General features: G+C 42.8%; 1 protein-coding gene across 3 annotated transcripts in view; it reads left to right on the forward strand.

The window, feature by feature from the left end:
• arhgef25a (Rho guanine nucleotide exchange factor (GEF) 25a) overlaps nt 1–24,085 on the forward strand; it is a 42,637-nt gene that overhangs the window by 8,498 nt on the left and 10,054 nt on the right. For 2 of the 3 annotated variants that reach the window (XM_080898793.1, XM_080898794.1), the window contains exons 3-4: nt 19,772–20,079; nt 20,588–20,698. In XM_080898793.1, the coding sequence (XP_080754919.1) occupies nt 19,772–20,079; nt 20,588–20,698 (419 nt within the window). Of the gene's footprint in view, nt 1–1,817; nt 2,398–19,771; nt 20,080–20,587; nt 20,699–24,085 lie in introns of those variants that run through there. The other variant, XM_080898795.1, reaches the window with a different exon arrangement.

Below are 24,085 nucleotides of genomic sequence, written 5' to 3' on the forward strand. Positions count from 1 at the left end.
TGTATTAGTTTGATCGGTGTACTTTGAAGAGCATATTTTATTATCCTAGTTGATCGCTTTGGTGATTATGTCTAAATATACTCATTTGCCACTTTATTAGGTCTAAGTTGTAGGTCTCGTACTAGGTTGGACTCACTTTTTTCTTCAAAATTGCCTTAATTCTTCATATCATAGATTCAAAAGGTGCTGAAAACATGTTAGCATTCTTCTGATTTGTCAGTTGCACATTCATAATGTAAAACACTGTATCCATCCAGAAACCAGTTTGAGATGATCTGAGCTTTGTGACGTGACACGCTATCCTGCTAGATGCAGCCATGGTCATGGTCATGATCATCAGCAATATCCATGTAGGCTGTGGCTTCTAAATAATGCTCAGTTGGTACTAAGGGGAACAAAGTATGACAAAACCCCATTCCCCACCACTCGCAGTAGCCTGAACCATTGATACAAAGCAGTATCCAGAGCAATGCTTTCATGTTGTGCATGCCAGATTTTGTCTCCTGCCATCTGAATGTTGCAGGAAAATTTGAGACTCATCAGGCCAGATACCAGTTTTCCAATCTCCTGTTGTGCAATTTTGGAAAGCCAGTGTGAATTGTAGCCTCAGCTTTGTGCTCTTGGCTGTCAGGGCTGGCCCTCTGTGTGGTCCTCTGCTGCTCTTCTGTATTTACTGTTGCCTTTCTATTAGCTTGAAGCAGTCTGGCCGTTCTCCTCTGACCTCTGGCTTCAAAACAGCATTATGACCCAGAGAGCTGCTGCTCACTGCGCATTTTTTCTTTTTTGGGCTTTAAACACTCGAGATGGTTATAAACAAACATCCCAGCAGATCAGCAGTTTCAGAAATACTCAGACCAGCCTGTCTAAGTATTTCTGATACTAAGTTTGAACCTCAGGATGTTATCTTGATCACGTCTACATGCCTAAATACACTGAGCTGCTGCCATTTGATTGGCTGATTAGATATTTGAGGTTGAACAGGTATACCTCACAAAGTGGGTGTTTATCACAAGATGAAGTTACACTATATGGTGATAACATGGTGTAACTATATTACAGTGCAAAGCCCAATTCCCTTACGGGGGGCAACTTTGTCACTGATACAAAACTGCTTTATTCCACGAGCTTCTTTGGTTAGACTGTCCCACTGTGTACTTCAGAACAGGAAATTATCAGCCCAAATGATTGATGGTACACACACACACGCACGCACACACATCAAGAATGCCAACATTGTGAAATATGAGACTGCCTGTTCCCTCCATGGAAACACACTTTGCGAGCTCTGTGATCATAAATGAGCGCAGAAGTCAATATTGGAGCTGTCCCAGCCAGAAAAGCCCACTCTGAGCCACAAGCCCACGAAGAAACATTCCTAAACTGTCAGAAAGAGTCTGATACTGGCTGGACAATGCATGACACCTTCAGCATAACATGGCCATTCTGCTGTAAATAGCACCGTGTATCACTGCAGACCTGGGTGTTACTATTTCAACAGCCAGCTCCGAGCAGACACAAGAGAGCGTGTCATTTCATCTGATCTCGGAGTTGGCTATGTGAGAGCCCCTTTAAGCATTACTTACGCTAAAATGAGACTCAACCATGTAGAAAAGAGGATAACAGACAAGATGGGGGGCAGCAGACGAGAGAGGAAACAGAAGGGAGCAGAGGAAAAAAACAGCTGAGAGGGGGGAAGAGAGAAAACTATGGGAGTGGGAAAGCTATCCTGGAATAGCCAGCAACTAGAGCTACAGACTCCACCCTTCTCACCCCTCCCCTTACTCTCTCTCGTTCCCTTTCCCTTGCAATCGCTCTCTCTCCCCCCCTCTCTCTGAAGCAGTCTCCCAGTGTGTCATTTGACCAGGCAGTTCACAGAGGCGAGAGCTCAGCACCAAAAAGAAAGCAGTGGGAAAAAAGAGACAGAGACAGAAGGAACACGTTCAGCGTAACGATAAGCTTGCTGGAATGTTTCTCTCACTGCTTATCATCAGATGCAAAGCCCTGTGAGTGCGGATTTCTTCTTGGCTTATTGCTTTTGGGGACTCTTACACTTGGGTTCTTGGATATGGGTTTTAACTCTGCGTACAGTCAGCTGAAGAGGAGGATCAACTGACACCTTTTTGGGGGATTTACACTTTTTGAGGAGTAAACCTCTACTTGTGTGAGGGTGACGAAGAGAGACCAAGAAAAGAGAAGGAAAGGGGAGATAGATAGATAGAGAGATAGAAAGAGAGCTAGAGAGAGAGAAAGAGTGCCCGGGCCATGCCCACCTCAGCTCATGGTTCAACAGCATGAAAGGGGGCCACCATCACCATCGCCACCACAGAGGCTGTGGCTGCCAACACTTGTTCCGTAAAGTCCTGGCCAAGTGTGGCTGCTGCTATGCACGAGTCAGAGGTCAGTGTCACACACAAATGCACATACACACAGAACGCCTAAAGAAATTTGATCTTTAATATCTGATTATCTGATTTTCCTGGCTTTGAGGTTGGAATTGTGCTTTAAAAACTGCTTTTGTGATCCTGTTTGTTGTGTATGTGCACGTTTGTGTGTGTGCGAGTGTGTGTGTGTGCAGTTTCTCTTGATCATTCCACTGCTCCTAATCTCCTTCTCCAATATATTATCTGAGATGTCCACCCATGTCTCTCTTATCTCTTCTCTCTTTTCTGCGAGCATATGTGAACAGTTTAAATGTAAGCCTTGGCCCCCTGCCCTGATCCCTACACCTCCAGCTAAAGCAACAGATGTACACACACACACACACACACACACACACACACGCATGCACGCATGCACGCACACATGCACGCACAAACTTCAGAGCAAGTGAAAAAAGTTCTACAGAGCACAGCACAGTGAGGAACCGGAAGGAGGACATGGATCATGCATTCTTCCAGTAAGGATAGAGAAGAGGGAAAGAGCCTGCATGTGATTTGGAAGGTGACTGTCCTCATCATGACGAGTTCATGTCACTCAGTTATGTGCAGCACGTGGATGAATGAATCGCGCGGGGGGTCGGGGGTTGGGGTGGCTGTGCTACGCTGAAACATTCCTCGACCCAAAACAGTGGGGAGCAGAAGAAAACGACAACAATCCCCAGCAGCACCCCTGTCACTGTCTTCCCCTCCGTTTGCAGTAATGACGTGCAACATAAATAGCAGCGGTCCACCAGAGTAGTGTTGAGTTAAAGCAGCAGGTGGCATGATATGTAATAACAACAAAGTCAGATGAGCAGGCACAGTCGTCCATAGGCAGCCGTGGTTGTTTGTAGTTTATACAAAACTCAGGACTCGGTGTAACCTTGAGCTTAGAGCAGGAAAAAAAATCGTCTTAATGTTCCTACCTCTTTTGGTCTTTCTTCTCTGTTCGTTTTGCCATCTTGTACACATGCATGACCTCTGCCACTGTGGCTCCAAGGCAAAGTTAAAACAACAGCGGTGTCTAATAGCAGTGTACGATTTTATGCTGTGGTGGCACGCTGTGCGTTTGTTCCCTTTTACAAGCGTACATCAAAGTTGTAAACAGTGGACATACCCTTTGAAGTTCAGTACTTAGCAGGGGGGGCTTTCATAAAGTAGATTTTCATATTGCTGGCAAGCATTGTTGAATGCATACCTTAGATTCCTTCAGTTTAATCTCTTATGTAATAGATATTCTCCTTTTCCATCGCCTGCAGCTCCCTTCTGCATCTCTACCATGTTATCATAGCAAATACACACACACTTAGATCAAAATATATAAACATGTGGGGGACTGGAGGAATGAAACATTTCAGGCTATTAAAAGAACTCTCAATAAGCCTATAGCAAGAACATTATCCCAACAGTCAGGATTTCCTTAAATATATATTTTATTTTATATATTTTTTAGTGTATTGGCAGGGATGGCGGGGGGGGTACTTTGGTCCACTATGAAAAGATGAGATTTTAAATTTTTATTTTGCAAGCTGAACAAGAGAAATATGAGCACTCTATCCTGTCTGTAAAAGCCATGTGTGCTCTATAAAACCTCCTCATAGAAGAAAGCACATTTTTCATGTTGCGGCTGCCTTTTGTGCTCACATACTGTACTGCTCTCTCCATTAATCTGCACAGCAGTTTCTCTGATTAAAACATGGGGGTCCAGGGTCAGTTGTAGACTTTTATATTATTGAAAAACTGTTTCTCTCTCTGTCTATAAAAAACCTGATATTATTCAATTCTTTCCTTTCTTTATAATTGTATCTCATACTTTTGTGAGATATCACATATCTGACTTTCCCATTGTTTTTACTGTGGCGTCTACAAGACAAATACTGAATAATGCAGACTTTTTTCCGTTCTTCTCCCAAGACATTGTTGTTTCAGGTGAGGCACGTAACTGTATCAATTACCATCTATTTGTCTAAAGCATACATTTTTTCAAAAAAGGCCCAAAGTGGTGCCTGCACTGTCTTAGCTGAGATAATCAGAGCGGCAGCTTACTATTAGCTCCCACATCCCTAACTCTGATATCAATAGCAACAAAAGAATTTCCTCTTTGTTGTCATTTTTTAAAATCATGACAGGCCGTCTTTGCTCTATTGTCTTGGACACAACTGTTTACGATGCATTTCCATCATTCATTGATTCCAAATAAAAAAAAAAAGCCTGATGACTGACTTAAGAGGAAACTATCATGTGCGGTGTGATTCATTCCCCTACTTAGGCGTAATGGCACTTACTTGCAGGCCGGGTGATCACATGCACTATGCTATTATGTCACACCATATGTGTTCCTAGTGGATGCCTATCGCTTAGACCAGCATACTCACACTTGACTTTTCAATGGGTAAGCTAAAATAAGTTCAGCTGCTCACAGACTAAATGAGTCGCACGGGACAGTCTTTAATTCTGAATCTGACCCGTTTGCTTATATGCAGAAAGAGACTGCAGCTGAATCAATGTGGCATCATGCTGGCTACCCTGCCGGACTTTTTTCACATCTTAATCAATATCCAGTGACACGAGTGCAGGGGTCCTTATTAAGTTAAGAATGTGTGAATGGGTGTTATTTGCACTGTGTGTGGATTTGTGTTTATCGCAATACCGACGAGAACTAGAAGGTAGGAAGAGTTGGAGGAAATGTCTGACAGAAGAGCTGGGATTATTGATCTGGGCACTACTCATCGAGATGGAGAGGGCAGGAAGATGGACAGGTGGGGAGATGGGTTTAATGAAAGAGAAAGGCATGTATCATTTTAGCTCTGATACCAGCGGTAGTCTGCACAGCGCATTAGCAGATTGGCTTCCAGAGGGCCATTAGTGGGGCCTGCTTCCCAGCAAAGACTGTTGACAAACCATTTGAAAACAGATGGTATGCTTTGTCTTATATTGTCCACGGTGAGCTGAATTCACAGCCCAGACGGCATAAAAGCAGGTAACCTAATTATTTATCAAATGATTTATCTGAACAGAGAGTTTGGGGAAATATTTTGTAATATGTAAAGGAGAGGTGGAATGGACAAGGCCCTGACTGCAAACGTCTGTTCACGCCTTTTTGAGCGAACTTTCAAATCTTGCAATCAGAGGAAGGAGTTCACATGCTGTAAAGACTACTGATGATGGAACCATCAATGTTCTCCTCACACACACACACACACACACACACACACACACACACACACACACACACACACACACACACACACACACACACACTGATAATGTTAGGAATTACACCCATGCAATTTGAGCTAACACGTCTTATCTTTTCTGTGGCACAGCCTCCCACACATCTAATGCTATTTGGGATGCACCCTCAAGTAAATCTAGCACACATACGTGCAGACTGTCAGACAGTAACCAAACAAAGATAAGGATGGAGCAGAGTTAAGATCACACTTAAAGGCAGATACTGTAATAGGCAGACCATATGGGAAAGAGTACTTTTTATACACATTTATATATCTCAGTTATTCAGTGGTTTCTTTTTCCGCATTGTTCCCGGACTCGTTCCCGGTTCCCACTCCGGGTCGGGGATGAGTTCCTGCCCCAAGTGGAGGAGTTCAAGTATCTCGGAGTCTTGTTTGCGAGTGATGGGAGAAGGGAGCCGGAGATCGACAGACGGATTGGGGCTGCAGCTGCAGTAATGCGGACGCTGCACCGGTCCGTCGTGGTGAAGAGGGAGCTGAGTGTAAAAGCGAAGCTCTCAATTTACCGGTCGATCTACGTCCCTACCCTCACCTATGGCCACAAGCTGTGGGTAGTGACCGAAAGAACGAGATCGTGGATACAAGCGGCATATGAGCTTCCTCTGAAGGGTGGCTGGCCTCTCCCTTAGAGATAGGGTGAGAAGTTCGGCCATCCGGGAGGGGCTCAGAGTAGAGCAGCTGCTGCTCCACATCGAAAGGAGCCAGCTGAGGTGGTTCGGGCATCTGACAAGGATGCCTCCTGGGCGCCTCCTGGGTGAGGTGTTCCGGGCATGTCCCACCGGGAGGAGGCCCCGGGGCAGACCCAGGGCACGCTGGAGAGATTATATCTCTCGGCTGGCCTGGGAACGCCTTGGTGTTCCCCCGGATAAGCTGGAGGAGGTGGCTGGGGAGAGGGAGGTCTGGGCCTCTCTGCTTAGGCTGCTGCCCCCGCGACCCGGCCTCGGATAAAGCGGAAGAAGATGGATGGATGGATGGATGGATGGTTTCTTTTTCATTAACATATTCCTCACCTGCTGTGTTCCACAACTGAGGCAACAAGCAGCTTTACCTGTGTGTGAGAGGGTTAAGGTCACATGGCAGCAGTCAGGGTAGGGCAACAACAACAGCAATAATAAAACTGTTTCCATCTATGGATCTGTCTGTGTCTCCATAAGTATGTTTGTCTTTCTGCTGCTGTCACTTATCTCTTTGTGTTCCTTTTCTTTAATGATCCTCCAAAGAAGGAAAAGGGTCGGCGTTGTCTTGCATATGCATCTATATGTGTTCCCTTTGCATCTGAGAGCGTGTCTATTTGTGAGTGTTGGGGGCTGGTGTTGACTCATGCATGCAGTGTGTTAGGACAAGAATCCCCCACAGCAATGACACATACGCTCACACACACAGACACACACATATATTTACATGGTTGAACGGCAAAGACAGGGCGAACGAAACCAAAGACAACCATTAAAAAAACAAAAAAACACCCCAAAACATACACTGATATATATGTAAGTTTAAATTAGCTTCAAATTGAAAAAATGATTAGCATCAAAGGCCTTTGGGGCAACTTGCATCATCTGTATCGCTGCCACGGTTCTGCATTCAGCCGTAGTAAACAGTTGCTGCGCATTCAAGCCATCGAGAAAATAAGAAGCAAAAACTCACAATAATCTCACGTGACAGGCAGCGATTAAAATTTAGCTGCTCCACAATGTTCGGCATCAACACGCAGCTCGTAAAATAGAATAAATCACCGAACATTTATTTTTGTCCCTTCACAGATTAGTCAGAGTGCACGATGTGCTGCAGACCTCGAGGTGGTTGGGTTCAGTGTCTTGCTCAAGAACACGCGCTTGCACATTTCATCAGTTTGGCCGCCGTCAGACAAGAACTTGATCCCCGCAGCGAACCTGGGACCCCGCGATGTACGAATACATTTTGATAACAAGTTGAGAGTGCTTTTGACAGAAAGCAGCACTGCTGGCAAATGCGGGGGGGCGGGGGGACCAGTGTGTCTTTTTATGTCTCAGCTAGAGAAACTTAGTTGTCATCAGCTTATAAGGCAGACTTCAGACATTATGGAAAAAGCAACAAAAATAGCTGAAATTGAAGGTATGCTAGACTGCCGTGGCTCAGCTCTGTGTTCAGCACTCTGAGATATTTTTAAACTTTGCACCCCAGCCCACCCTCCACCTCGTCATCTCTTCTTGCCCTCCCACCAAACCCCCAGCCTCCTTCCCAGCCGATCTCCACCATATTGTTTCTCTGTTGCAAAAGCGAAGCTCCCCAGCTGGATGAAGAAATCAGCCAGCCTGAATTTGGGCTGAATGTTGCGTGATCTGCTGGCTTGGAATATGAAGACCAAGTGGAGCTTTAAGATCACTCCTGGGGCGTTCTCATTTTCTCCCTCCTCCTGCTTCTCTTCTTCATTTCTCTCCTCTCCTTCAACTCCCGCTCTTTATTAATTATTTTATTATCTATGCCCTTTCTCCTTTAAAACAAACACACATTTATATATGGTTAATGTATTTTTACCACGTCCCTTTCTTTCACAGTTCATTGTCATTTCCTTTTTGCTCTACTAAACTGCCTTGCCCTGACATATTTGCAAGGCTCCCACAGTCTTTCCTTCCCTTTTTTCTCTTCCTTAGGACTCTGTTTGTAAATGTGCAGAGGAGAAGAATGAGGGAACAAATTATGAAACACAGGAGTGCATTCCATACCTTGTTTAGAAAGAATTCTCCAACAGTGCAGAGGGGGAGAGGAGCGACTTCCCCCCCGTGATTCTACCCCCACTTTCAGTCCATATGGCTCTTTTTATACCTGCCTCCTTTTGGGGGGGGGGGGGGGGGGGCTATAATGTTTGCTCTTGCTTTTCTAATACTCAGCTCTTGCTTTCATGGAGTTTTACTCCTTCTTTTTTTCAAAACAGCAGCCGCAGTATAAAGACTTGTGAGTGGTGTGAAAAAAGTTTCAACTTTTGACTCTTTTCATTTGGCGAGATTGGAACATGCTTGCTGTAAGTCTTAGCGACAGGTTGACTGCAATGATTGCTGTCGTGTCCCCTCTGGCTGTCAGAGTGGAGAGATTTTGGCTGCTCTGTTCTGCAGTTCTCTCCAGAGAATACTTCACAGAGGCCTCAGTGAGAAACTTTCCAAAACGGTGCACAAGGCAAGGCAACACAGGAGCTGAGCATCTTACTTACCTTGTGTTTAATCAAATTTACTGTTGGGACTGTAGTTCCTCGCAGCCTGGGATCAGCTTATAGAGCATTATTGTTTGGTTCACTTCTAACCTAAATTTGCCATCATGTTTGTCTCTGCGCCTCACTAGAGGATAGTTCTGCGAGTTCATGGTTTATCAGTTGCACAAGAGTCTCTGGGGTATCTTAAAGGGACAGTTCACACCAAAATTTAATTTAAATGTTTTCTTTTGCCCGTTTTGGCGTCAGTTGACCAGTTATAGAAGTGTTGATTGTAGCGATGTCTGTCATCTGTACAGTATAATTTTTTTTTTTTTTTTTTACTATTTAATTTGTAAAAATGTGTATACACACACACACACACACACACGTAGGAAAATATTTAGTATACACATCCAGAAATGCATACACTATTATATATTGTACATATATTTATTAGTTTCAGGTTGGCCATTCTTGTATTTTGCTCGTTTGTGTTGTTGTGTTTGCACATCTCTGTTGCTTGTGGGGCTCGCACACAAGAATTTCACTCGCATGTGCTGTGCCAGTGTGCCTGCACATGTGATGTGACAATAAAAGTGATTTGATTTGATTTGATTTGATTTGATAATGGAAATTATGTTTTCATACGTTTAAAAAGCTGACCTGCTTAGTCAATAAAAAAAAATGCACGAACATTGTTTTGAGCACTCTAATGGCAGCTATTATCCATCTACTGAATCATACCTGGGCCATGTCACTCTGCACAAAGAAGCACATCTGCAAAGAGGATTGTGTTAGGCACAATGGGACAAGATATGATTATTGCTGTTGTGATGCTAGCTACCTGCACACTTTGCAGTTTCTATATGAAAGCGCTCACAGCAGGGTTGGTGCATTTTTTGTGCTGAATTGCTGCTGATTTTTTCCAAATAATTATTTGTCACTTTGATTTAGTTCCAATATAGCTGACAGCAGGCAGTTATGTCAAAACAAGTTTACATCAAAACAACCTAGATGCATGAATAATTCTACAGAATGTAGAAAATATAAGCAAAAATAATTTGGAGGTGAACTGTCCCTTTAAGCATTTGTAAATCCCAATGAATTCTGGGCAAAATAGAGTTCTTTTCAAACTAATAAACAAACTTGTATGTTTTTACTGGGAATCCACAGCTAAGAAAAGCAAAAGATACAAGCAAATACTTCCATAAAGTTTTTGCATTGTTAAATAAGCTTTCCCCCGTGTTTCTGCCTTCTACACTGGACTGGAGAAGACAGCAAACCAAAAATTGACCTGTTTCCTTCTTATCGGCCTGCAACACTCTGATTGTCAGTCAGGCACCACTGATTGTTACTATAGACACAGCTTTCTGTTCATAGCCTGCAGCCAATACGTAAGGATTAAAGCCACATTGGTGGACTCAAGAGAAAAACAATTTAAAAAAATGTAAAAACATCCTAATGTGTATTTAATAACCCCCCAAATCTTTAGAATAAGTTTTTATTTATGTGCAAAATTCACATTGTAGCAGCCAAACTAAGACTACTGTAGCTGTTACTTTATAAATGCCAAATTTAGAAACATTTGAGTGTCTGAGTGTGACTTTAAAGATTTGCTTTTGCCGTAACAATCTAATTACACTAGCTAATAGTTCACAGTATTATATATATTTGGCAGTATACTCAACACTTGCACATTTTCTATTGCTTTACTTAATGTTAATTATTCAGTTTCGTTAACCTATAGGAAAACTGTCCACCTGATGGATTTGGCACAGGTGGAACTGTGCCTCGGGTCGCCCTCAAACACTTAAATGGATTTTGTGTATTCATAAGATGCCCTCTTAACAGCCATATGGAGAGCTCTTGCTCAAAATGCAGGATCTGATCGAAAAGCGACAAAAGCTGACAGCTGCAGATGGTTTTCTTGAATTCAGAATAAGCTTTTCAGAAGCATCCTTTGTGCCTCTGGCATTGTCTTACTAATAAGCATAAGCCAGGGAAACATTTGCTGGGTTGTCACTGTATGAATATTGATGCAAATCTACAGTAATCATTGTGCTTTGTGTGTGTGTGCACGTGCAAGCGTGTGTGTGTGTCACAGACAGGTATATGTTCACGAGTGTATTGCTATGTAAAACAAGACTGAGTGCGTGCGCCCACATGTGTAGGTTGATTTCTTGCTGATGGCTAATCTTTTGTGCGGCTGTCCCTCACTCTCTCTCCTTCTGGGTTTAGTTGCTATGGCAATAAGAGTGGGGAGAGGTGGAGAGCTATGGAAAGGAATGAGAATATGTGTCTGGAAAGCACATCAAGTCTGACTGAGAATCGCTATGCCAGCACATCTTTAGGTCTCGAGGTCGGAACTGTGTGCCCCATTACAATGAAAGCTGAGATATTTGTTTTTGCACACAAACCTCGCATGCTTGCTCCAAATACACAACATGTTCTGAACGCTTGGATGCTCAGGATATAATTTTATGAGAGAGCATATCTGAGACAAGAGAAGTTAGACAGTTTTGTGTCAAATCAACAATTCACATTGTTGACTCAGTTTGTTATAAAGCCGTCATGGTTACTTGCAGTGCAGAGCACTGACCTTGTGCACAGCCAGCGACAAACTGCAAGAGCACAGTACTGGAGCTGTCAGGCAGACTGGGGCCAAAGGAGAGGCTCCACATACCCGCGACCCAGCGTGCATCGCAGCTCTGTCTCCAGCTCTCCTTGGAGGCCTCCTGACTGGCACTGCCATATGAAATCACAATCGCTTTTAATTTGCTCGTTGTTTTCGACCACCTCAAACACAAGTGCCAGCCATTTGTTCTCTGACTTTTTTTTTTAGAGTGAGTGTGTGTCTGTGAATGCGTGTGTGTGTGACTAGATAATCATAGTGATGACCGACAGTACCCAGGGTGTGTGCTTCCTATTGCTAAAAAGGGTAAAAAGAGTAGTGCTGATCATCACTGTGATTATCCGGGTGCACATACATACATACACACACACGCACACTGGCACAAGATATACACACAATTGCACACACACTAAATCAGAGTGCCATGCAGCGCCTGCAAGGTCATTTAAGTACTTTTCCAACCCTCATTTTCCCAAAATGCCTCAAAGCATTTTTCAGTGGACCTCATATAAAGACTGAACAATCTTATGGTTACTTTGGGAGCACGAGCGGTTGATATATATCCACCTACAGGAAAACATCCATTTCACAGTTTAGGTTTTTTTAGTTCTTGTTTTGGGAAAAGAAAATTGTGACTGTGACGTTTTAAGCTGCTGCATACTTCTACTAAACAGTTCCTATTCATTTCTCCATTATTTTTGTAAGAACAAATTGGCAGATATTTTATAATATAAAATATAAGCAATAAATTGACAGTTAAAATGTTGTCCAGCTTTAACAACTACAGGGTTAAAGTAATGTAAAAATAAATGTAGCACTAAATATAATCAAATATAATTATTGATAGATTACGTACAAATAAAATCAAAAAATAAAAGCATAATGAGTCATTTTGCTTTTGGTGTGCTAGCGCTTCTTTACTAGAGCAAAACAGGCAGTTGCTGCGTTGATCTTCAGCCTCTGGGCCTCGTATTGTACATGTAACGTGCACGGTATCATTCATGATAAACAAAGGATGTCTGTTTAAATATTTTCTTCTTCTCTGTCACATCTCAATCTCATATCTTCTTCTTCTGGAGAAAGCTCCCCCAAAAACAAAGTACTGTAGTAATGAGAGAAAATTACTTTGACAGTTCATCTATTTAAGGGAAAAAAACATGTCCGAACACCCTCAACTAGAGTTGGCTATTGTTGAGATGCAAAGTAAGGGGAAAATATTGAGAAGCTTATCACGTATCAAGCTGACAAGGATTTATTTGGTCCATCTCACAACTTTAACTGATCATAAGAGGAAAAAATAGGGAAAAGGTTACGGCTGCCATAGGTGGGCATCATTCAGAAACAAAGCTATGGAGGTGGGGTGTTCATGTGTGTGAAAGATGTGGTCTACAAGAAATGAAAGTATTTATATGAATTTATAAAAATCAAATCCATTTGTTCTCTTTTTCTGCCTTCAAACTGAAGCTGTGCACTTTGAAAAGCAACATTTATAGCACATTTAGACTTTATTAGTTTTTTTACTTATGCTACGGTCACACCAGGGGAACCAGGGGGTGGAGACCAAAATTACTGCAACCATTTACAATAAACTTGTGATCTCCTTGACTTCTAAGACAGTCAGTGATCTTCAAGGGGACTTTGGTGCATCAAGTTGGCGATAAAACTGCAATAACATGGAGTCAGTCTGCTGTCAGTCTGCTATCAGTTGACAATCGAATGCACCTCAGGAAATTACAGCTGATGTGTTTGTAATTAAATGTAGTAAATCAGCGAAAATTGCAAATCTGTTCTATCTGTTGCAAACCTGTTGCTGTCCACATGCACAGAGATTCAAATTAACTACTTACATTCAGAGTACAGCCAAAATCTTAAATCTCTCAAACAGAAATTGACAAATTCCTCCAAAACTAGTGACATAATTATTGTTGGAAGGCGATTTAACTGTAAAATGGCATAGGTGCTCTGCAACATTGCTTTTAAATAAGAATATGATCAGAATAAAACCAGAGGAGTCGAGTCCCCTGTTACAAAGACATGCACAAACAACAAGATGTTGCCAAATTGTCTGCATTTATTAAACTGGAAGGAAATTATTTGCATACCTTCACCAATCTGAGAGTGATTGCAGTCAGTTTGAGTCAGACCGCCACTGTTTGGAGACAGTTTGCATCCCACCAGGTGACCTGCTGCCATGACTACTTGCATTTTGTTGCCGAATATAAAAGAATTGAATGTACTCACTGGGTAAACACCAATATTTCCCAGCTACATTGCCATCTTACCATAACTCTAGCATGACTGAGGTTTGGGCTTGTACTGTTCAAATCTTTCTTTTCACTTTCATACAATTGGAATTTTTTAAAACTTTAATGAGTGAGAGAGAAAGCTTGAGTTACATAGTAACTGGGATCTGGAGTTTAGCAGTTACTGCATATGCAGGGTGTAATGACTGTCTCAGAGTAAGTAGAGCTGAGCTTCTGTTGCTTGAAAGTTTCTCCATTGGTAACAGTTCAGTGAAAGCGGGGCAGTAAATGACTTGACTCTGGCTCTTGATTAAATTATTGGATCATGATTTGTGAATATGGGACTTTCCATCTCTGAATACCTGTTGATCCTGTGGTGCTTAGTTAATAAATCTGTGTGAAATGGACCACACTGCAACCTTAATCCGGAATCTGGCAAGTCTCTCTCTAAGTGGTTCTAGAGGAATGTCTGGAGTTTTCAAGGCCACTAACCACAAACATGGTTCCAGTCTCTCACTGTACACTGCTGGGAGCTTGCAGACAGTCTCTGTGGTGAGACTGCCGTCACAGCCTCTTTTTTTAAAATTGCAAATTAAGAATCAAGTTGAAAGAAAATGCTGATTGAAATCTCAGGTGAGATATCCACAACCTCTGCCACTTTGACTGCACTGCTATACTCCCACTGACCTGATTTTCACAGTCAGTGGCAGCAGTAGTGGTTTAGATCTGACTATCAATTAGAGCTGTTTCATAATCCCTCATCAGGAGAAGTGTCTGATTTACTCTTTCACATTGTTCCACAGACGAAAGGATTAATGCCAGCGTGTTTTTTTTCGGTCTTGTTTTTCTGGTGACTGGCAGCACTTTGATGCATTAAACTGATAAAGAATATGCCACAGAGTCTGGCTGTGGGCGATGATGGCAGGAGACTGACTCTGATGGCTTGTTTGCGTGTCACTTGATGTGTCTAGCACATATTTCCTTCTGTGCTCTGGGAATAACAGTGGTGTGTGGATGTGTGTGTGCGTGCGTGCGTATAAACTAGGTCAGTAGGAGGACAGGAAACCACTGTTCACTTGTCTGACTGCAGTGTGTCACTCCAAAGGTTTGACACGAACACACTCACATATGGCACACACAAGGACGACAAGAGTTGAGCTGCTGCACATGTCTTTGTTGCAGTGCCCACAGTTAAAAATCAGCACAGTTCCTGCTTATGTGCACTCAAGTGTATGTCGCTTGTGCCCTCATGGCCTTCCTTCCGCTCGTCTCGTCAGTGTTTCCTCCCATACTCTCACTGAACTTCTTAACTTTAATCACACTGGCATCTTTTTGCCCCTCTGCTGCTTAATCTTTATACAGAATCCCTGCTCTTCCCAGCAGCTCACCCCATAGCCTCTGCTTTAGACTGTCAGAGGATTCCTGAGGTTGTGGATTCAGTTGCTTAAGCCTTAATACCAAAACGAAAGATAAGAAAGGAGAATAAAAAAGGATTAAAAACTTTTTAAAAACATTTTTTTTTTTACTTCTGTAGCGTTGTCTTCTCTGCTAGCTTGTTTTGCATGTCGAACTTGTGCTGCACTCAGCAGCTTCGGGGCAGTGCAGTGGAGGCCATTGCATAAGAGGAGGGAGCTGTGCAGTGTCCTGCTCCCAGTCATTATCTGAAAAACACTGCAGTGCACAGAGATGCAGAGGGTAAGAGTGCGTTAGAGTGCCAAACGGGGTGGCAGAAGGAGGAACTTATCGTAGAGAAAAAGGTGTCAGGGTGAAAAAGAAAGGAAGGAGGGAGGATTGAAGGAAAAGCCAGAAAAAGACGAGCACAATTTATGATTTGAAATGTTTCATTGTAAAAAGCACCTTGGTTAGAACATTTTCCGTCATGTGCTTCAGGTACTTGCCTCGTGGTCTTTCAGCTCTTTCGGTTTGAACGTGAGTGCAGACCGGGCCCTGCTGGTTGATGGAAAGGGTGTCCATTTCCTCTGAGTGGGTGAAATGTAATATAGCAGCTGAGTCTAGGCTGAAGAGCATAAGGTGGAGAGGGCAGTGAGTGAGAGAGAAAGAATCGAGAAGATAAGTATGGTGCTGTGTTAAGAGTTGTTAGCAATGACGCGGGCGGGCACCTATGTGTTGATTGCCACAATTCCCCAGAGCTGTAAGCCACAAGGTGCTAGTATTGAATGGCAGCTCTAAGTTTGTCAAACTCAGCAGGATATTTGACATGTTTGCCACAGTGCTGAGCAGCAGGATGCTCGCCTCTAATGCTGTGTATTGTTACACTGACAGGCTGATGACTCTGGATAACAGGTTGACAGCCTGCACCTGTGCGCCCATCAGGAGAGCCTCTCTGGAAAAAAAAAGCGTATGGGCACCTGCATGTCTGCTTATTTATTTTTTATTTGTGGAGTCCAGTAATGCCTAAATTGCCTATATGATCCCGAGAGGCATGGGATTGACAGGGAACTCCACAGTGGAGGGGGCTGTGAAGTTTGCTCCATTAAAGCCAACGCTTTTAGCCTGATTTGTTGGCTCAGCAGCACTCACTCTTCAGCAATCAATAAACAGAAGTTAGAGCAGACTTCTTCTGGTGGACGACCACTTAGCGCATATCTATCTCCATCAATCACCTGAAAAGAGGGGAAGAGATTTGCTTTCTCATTTTTCTCTGCTTTTGCATTTCAGACATAAATTAAAGTAAATTTACTCTTAACTCATCCATCCATCCATCATCCATCCATCCATCTTCTTAACCAACTTGGGGACTTGGAGCCACAGGAGTCTGTCCCACCTGGCATAGAGACAGGCAGTCACATGCTCTTATAGCTGTCCCTGCCTTTGATTCAGTCACATCTAACTCAAACCTTCATGAGAACAGTGAATCATAAGTTTTCCCTCTCCACATGACTGGACAAGCTGTGCCACATATAGTCATTAGATAATTCAATCAGCTATAAGTGAATTTAACTGTGGTAATAACAAATGGTTGACTGTGAACCACACAAAAAAGGACGGACGTGAAATTATGTAGTGTTCAGCAATCAATAGATTTATCAGACTGACCTTTGGAAAATTAATCATTCACTATATTGACAGAGTTTGAGGATTGCTTAAGTTTATTAGCATTCATTAAACAGCTGAAGATTTCTGCTTCTCAAACGAGTAACTCTTTTTTTTCCTTGGCTTGAATTATAGTTAATTGAACTAAACTGGGTTAGGCTGTGCTTGAGCAAACAAGACATTTGATGAAGTCACCTTAGGTTTAGGAAATAGTGACAGACAGTTATCTGTAGTCTTGTGCCAACTTATTAGTTGCTTAATCTAGAAACCAACTGTGAGTTGAAAAAGAAAAATTGCTGCATAGCTGTATTGACTCTGCAATACCGTACAAATACTAATAGTGAAAGATGGCTCTCTTAAGTTGCCCTCTTAGATGATGTGGGCTGTCTCTTTTCTGTATTGTGACCGACCAACACTAAGAAAAATCTGGAAGTGCCTTGCAACAGATACCCACTTGGCTACAAAGTTACACAGTACAGCAATTTTGGATGAGCCTCCCGCCCCGGCACTCGCTCATCCTCTCAGACAGCGAGTGGGCGAGTGGTGAAAACCTAGCATTAACAAATCACCACAGATCAGGGCAGCTTAATGCAGCCCTTTTTCTCCTGTGCCCTTAACTCTTAATTGTTACAAGCACATAAACAATAGTCAAGTTGCATTAACAAAATCAGCGTGGGTAATCTTTTCTTTGTGGTGCCATTATGGAGATGAATTTCAGTGGGCACTATCAGCATGAAGCACAGCAGGGAAAGAGTGGGAAGGATAGTCCCCCCACCCCCCAGTTTCCTCTTTGTAGGTGTATAACAGTATTAACTCCACTTATCTTGCAATGTGTGGGGCGAGCGGAGGTGGGTTTCTCTAAGGAGAAGCTCATCATCTCCCCTTACAGTTGTCTCACTGTTTCTGTGCAAAAGTGTTATTGATGTCTCCGTAATGACTTGTATAAGGTACAAAGAATACATGATCAGTGGAAGTGCTCAGTTGCCATGGTGACAGATGTAAGGATAGTCGTTATAAAACCAGTAAATAATGTACGCTCTGTGCATCGTAAATCTGTACGTGTGACAGAGCTACTGTATCATCCTGATGCAAAGCCTCGAATCGGAGAGCTGCTCTGTCCTGTCTCCAGTCATTTCAAATTGCTTCCAGGCGCTTCAGCGGTGTCAGTCTCTTTAGCCTATTTCTTCAGCTGATGCCTCAAGATAGTTAGAAACAATGTTGCTGGTTGTATCTCTGCACTTTGAACTGCAAACGCTGACCTGGCTAAACTTGAGCAGGAACCTTGGGAAATACAAACCTCTGGGTCTGGCCCTTTGTTAGAGGTCAGGAGAGCTGGGTTGGGAGGGTGCACAATATCACATGTGCTCCCCAGCGTTTTCACATCCTTTCTTCTCTCTGACTGGGGAACCTTCACAGATGGTGGACGCTTTGCTTCTTCCAGATGCAACCATAAATACAATGGCTCTCAGATGCATTTTGATATCCCAATAGTTCCCTGCAGGATACAGCCATCTTTTTTCTTTAAACTTGCTTGTGTTCCTTATCTTGCTCTGTTCAGATGCTCCTTCTGCTAGGCTTAGATCTCCTTATACACTCTATTTGCAGACTTTTATATGGATATTTGGGTGGGAATTAGAAAGAAAAGTGGATGGGAAAATTGCATGATACATGCTGGGGAAAAATAGAGGAAATGGTATCTCTATGGTGGAAATACACAAGTTAAAGTTATTTTCTTAGTTATCACCTACCATTCACAAGTTTCTGCATTAGCAGAAATACGATCTTATTAGCATGGCCTGTTTGCGCTGAGGTTAATGATTCGTCAAACACTGTGAGTTTTGTGCTGTGCAGAGCACAAAGCTCATTATTATTGATCAGTACTGTGGCTGCTATTGAATTTCTCAGACAAAGAAATTGAGTGAATAAAGTTGTGGAGATTCTTAAATCTTTTAATTATGAACACTGAACTAAGCTGAATGATTTAGCCTGGGTTTAAGTTTGCATCTTATTGCTGAGAACTGCAATAACAGACTGTGGCTCAAATAAAGCGCTCTGAAATCAGGTCAGTGTTGTCTTCTCATGAACAGATGCACAACATAAACTACAAAGTTTTTTTTTTTTTTTTTTTTTTTTTTTTTACAAGTAATGGAAAATAGTTTTTTCTTGAAAGAGTTTCAAGTGTCAGAGGATTAAGGCGCAAAGATGGATAAGAAATATGACTAAATTGTTACAGAAGAGATGAAACACTCCCGACGCACAGTTTAGAAGAAGAGCTCAGGACTGAGAAAGGCTGGAGGAAGGGCGGTAGGTTGATTGGCCGAGGCAAGATGGGAAAGGAAGACAATAAAGAAAAAACAAACAGTCCCCGGCAAGGAGCTCCCCTTCTAAAAAGGATTAAAGAGGATGTCCGGTCCCAGCTCAACCCCCCAACTCACTTCCCATGTCCTCCTGACATCAGTGTGCAGCAGTCAATCTGCAACTGCTTTTTAGTGTATTTTTGTTTCAAATACCGACCCTCATTACCTCTGCTGTCGGCCTTGCATCAGAATGTGGTCAAGTAACGATGGCATGGACTGGTGCACAGCTCAGCAATGTAAAAAAAAAGAAGACAAAAAGTCTGCTTTGCATAATGAAAACATCTTTTATAGTGTAGTTACACACCTGCACAGCCGTGTTTGTAGAACAGAAATTTATATTTCCGCTCTTTATTTTGATTTCTCTCGTTAATCTTTCACTCCTGGTGTGTTGACATGTGTTCTGCCTTCAGTTCTGCATCACCTCGCACACCTGCAGTTAAGCCTCGTCTACTAGTCAAGCGAGGGTTGTGTCCCTGAAACAAAATGCTCTTTTTGCACATTTGTCGAAGTCCACAGATTCATTGATTAACTTAAGTCTGTACTTGGAGCCTTTACTCTGCCTCATGACCCATTTAACCCTTATCTATTGATTGTTTTCCTTCGCCAGTAACCTTTTGCTTCTCCTGTCTCTTTATGCCTTTTCTTCAGACTCGTATTCGGCAGCAGGCAGTGAGGGCAGCATCTCCACCTCCGTGGCGTCGCTGCCCCCACAGGCATCAGGCAGCTCGGCCCCCAGCTCCCCAGGCTCCAGGCGCTCTGTGAGCACCCTTAAAAAATGGCTCACAAACCCTGTCCGCAAACTTAGCGCTGGATCCACCGCCAAAGGAGAGCGTCAGGTCCGCAAACTTGAGGGAAAGCCTGCATGTCTTCCATCCCACAGCCAGAACCAAGATATGGGGAGCCTCCCAAGGCCTGTAGAGAGTCTCACCATCTTGCCTGTCACCCACAGAGAACCGGTGAGAATTTTTTTGATCATACGAACTAATCAAACAAAGCTTTGCCTGGTGAGTTTTGCAGTTCCGTTCTGCACATTTCACATGAACCGCCTCATAAGTAAACTGAAATTATTACTGCACCTCGTTAACAGTAGGTATTTGTATAAACTGGTTGTGATGCATGCAAAACTTCATTCTTGGGCAAACACAAATTAAAACCAACATCTTGACCACACTTGTTTATTTTAGGTAGCGCAAGGTTGTCAGTGGAGAAGCAGGTTTGATGTAGAGTTAATCCCCGGAGGAACAAGTACCATGTCAGTTAGCAGTGTTGCTGTGAATGACAGCAGCATTGCTGGCTCTTCCTGCAGTCTCTCACCCTACCCTGTTCTCTTATGTGTCCTCTTTTTCTTTTTAGCGCCGCCTGTGTCTCTCTGTGCCAGAACACATATGCACGCAACAGATTTTGTTATTCTGACACTGTGAACGTTTGTGTATGTGTGTGTGTGTGTGTGTGTGTGTATTCCAGGAGTGGAAAGATGGCCTGGCAAGCCCTGAGGACCTGTCACCAGCTACTCTACAGTCACCCAGCTGCATAACTGACTCGCTGATTGGCTGCACGTCACTGCCAAACGCCCAGGTCTGCCATCTTGATATGCTATCAAAATAACACCCAACCCTGTCCTGTTATGTCTCATATCACATATGATAAGTATCGCATAGAAATGACACCAAGCAGAACTTATACGTTGCTAACTTAAATGCAGTTAGTAATCTTTTGAAAGGAGGCCTGTTTTATATGATCTAGTAGCTGGCTATGAGATTGAAACTATGAAAATAATCCATTACCAATTCATTATAGCTGACAGTCTCAGAGAGGAGTAGAAATAATACTCTCAGTGAGGACGTAGCCTGGTGGGGAGGTGACATCAGCGCTCTTTGTCTCCATGGCCCTCCAGCCAGAGCTGGAAATGACTAACTCCACTGCTGCTGGAGGAGCTCAACGATGAAGCAACATGAGCACACAAACGCACGTAGGAGGGCTGCTTTTTGTAGCCACATATGCTACATACATATGCAGACATATATGTGTGTGTGTGTATATATATGTACACAAATGCAGACATATGCACAGATGCATATGGAGACAAACTCTCAGACCAGATCGATGCCCCGAGGACCAGAGGGCAGAATCTGAGCGTGGCCAGTGTGATGCATGACTCACATTCAACATGTTGCAGAAGGACATGCCTGGAGATAAATAAGAAACGGCAAATGTGGTGAAAGATGACTTCACTTTTAGAACAAAGAAATGCTTAACAAAGAAGCGAGCCCGTCTCCATTTCTCCATCAAACTGCTTGTGGCAAAGGAGTGTCTTAAGCTGGCTGGTCCCTTTTTGCTGCTAGAAGCTTGCTGGAAAATGGTGTTTGTTTGAACAGCGGGAGTGTTGCGTTAACCTGCGGTGCCTGCGTCCCATCAACAGGAAACAATAACGATGTCTGAGCATTTAAACACTGTGAAGTGCGTCCTGTTGTTGAATCGAGACCTGGGCACTTAAACTATAATTTCAGCCTCAACAACACTTTGAAAGACAATAGCGGGATTACATCAGAGGGATGAGGTCAGCGCTGTGGTGTTTTTACTGCCAGTGTTTGGTAGGAGAGCGAAAGCTACACACAGGGAGAGAGGTGGTGTGAGAGAGATTAAATTATGTAGGTCAGTCATCTCCGATGGTTCCTGTCATCTGCACCACCTTCTCCGCCGACGGGCTCAGCGTTAAATGCGCTGCTCGTCTCCCCCACCCACCTTTTTAAAATAAAACTATAGTGTTTTTGATCAAGCACGGGAAATTTCTTACGATGTCCGCAGGTCTAACAAGCCGCTGTGTTAAAAAACAAGCCGGAACAAATGATCAACAGATCTATTAAATCACTTTTTCCTGAAGAACAGCTTGTACAGTCTCTGATCTTCACTCATAAAACGTATCAAACAGAAAACTCTTAACTAAAAGAATAAACTTTAACTCAAACCGGGACAGAAACTGTGAAAAGAGTTATGTGGTGCATTAGTTGTGAGCGCTCTTCAAAGCCATCCTTTGCTGTGTGACACCGGTGTTATTGCTGTTAAATTAGATTTTTCTGCACTTGAGACATAATGAAATCACCCAACTCTGTTTGTATCACAGTATCATAACTTTGATGTGCACTTGTGTGCATAAGGATTGCTTTGCCCCATCCCTTATAAAAATAAAAAATTGCTGATGCCACCTCTGCAGTGGAAAATACAGTTTCAAGCACAGGCCGTAATACCTATATTACAGTTTAAACAATCACATTTTAAGCCACACAGATTCATGTTTCCTTACATGAGGGCCTTTAAATTCACTTTACTACTGGTGATTTGCAGCAGTCTGTGTTCCAAGTGAAGAGTGCAATCAAAAGTTGGTCCACAGCTATAAATATGAAATAACAAAAGGCAGATATCAAATTATGGACAATTTATTTATTAGATTAAAACACTGTGCTTTAATCCAAGACAAAAATATAGTCAATGCAAATATTCTGTGGTGCAAACCTCTACATGCAAACATCCTTTTTTTGTTCTCATATCCAGATAATTACACTTTTATAATAAAATTCTTTCTACACATTTCTACACATAAAACTTGGAGCTTGTATTTTTTTTACCCATAGAAAAAAATAAGTTTTGTAATCACTTCGCTCTCAACTGAACTTACTTGCTTGGAAAGGTTTGGCCTCGACTTATTCTAAAACTGTTGTCAGTTTATTTCGCAGGCTTCTGGCTAGAAAACAAAACTTACAACAGAGAGAGACAAGGGATTTTTTTTTCCTGTGGGTTTTGCCACAGCACACCTGGAAATGATCAGGGAGCCAGGGAGACCTGTCAGCTAGGTTGGAGCACTCCTAGCGGGGCAAGATGAGCTGGGGGAGAGAGGGTCTTCGTGGAGTCTCTCTGTCTCTCTTACTTGGCTTTGTCTCTTTCACACGCACCCCTGTGACACGACCGGAAGCTCAAAACTTCTTGATGGCAGCAAGTTTATCAAGGGGAACGCAGGTGAACAAGTTGAACTAGACCAGAGGAGAAAAGGAGAGTCTTGTCCCTCTTTCCGTTTGCTTATATGTGTATCAGTCCAGCCGTGAATTTATTTCTCTTTTGGGCAGCCTTCTGCCAGGCGGGTCTGAGTGGTTAGGTGTGTGTCTGGTGGTTTGTGTATGTGTTTAAGGCGGGGTGGTTCTGCTTGACTGGGACAAGGGGACACTGGGATTTAGGTAAAGACAGATGTCTGCCCCTATAGGTTTCCGGAGTCAGGAGAGAGTCAAAAGGCTAAAAAGAAATGCTTTAAAAATAGAAGGAGCAACTTTTTAAATAGATACAGTTAGACAGACATATTGTAGTGAGGTTTGAAGGGATGAGTGTGAATGCTAATATAGACAAACTAAGGGTTGTCTGCAGATGTTAAGCACGTCTCTATTGAGTTAGTCATGACTTAAATCTTTGCAGGCCCTCTTTGCGGTGTGCACAATGACTCTATATTTGTGCTAGAACCCCCACAGGAAATTATATCAATTCCAGGAAAAAGCTTGAAAAAGGAGGTCACGTATGTACCACATGAACACAATCGATTAGATCGCAGTAACCCTGGGTTTATCTCGGGTACAACGTGGCCAATAAGGCAGGAAGTACTAATGTAAAAGATGCTGGTGCCAAGTTAAACCAAAGGAGATGTGCCATGCGTGTTAATATATAGTTTGTTTGAATTCCCAATTGGCAAATGAATTTATTAATTTAAACTTCAATAGTGTAATGCCACAAAACACAGGTTTGTTCTAAATGATTATCAGGAACAGCTTTATTTATTATCTTCTACAAGCACAGGCCCCCCCCCCCCTGACTCTTTATCTGTTTTTTTCTATGTGTGTCACACACAGCATGCATCATTAACAACAACAATCTGATCTTTTTATCATTCAATCTCTGTTACTCGTGTCTCTCTGCGCTCCCTGG

The sequence above is a fragment of the Rhamphochromis sp. 'chilingali' genome, assembly GCF_963969265.1.
Source record: "Rhamphochromis sp. 'chilingali' genome assembly, chromosome: 12".
In the NCBI taxonomy this organism is placed as follows: domain Eukaryota; kingdom Metazoa; phylum Chordata; class Actinopteri; order Cichliformes; family Cichlidae; genus Rhamphochromis; species Rhamphochromis sp. 'chilingali'.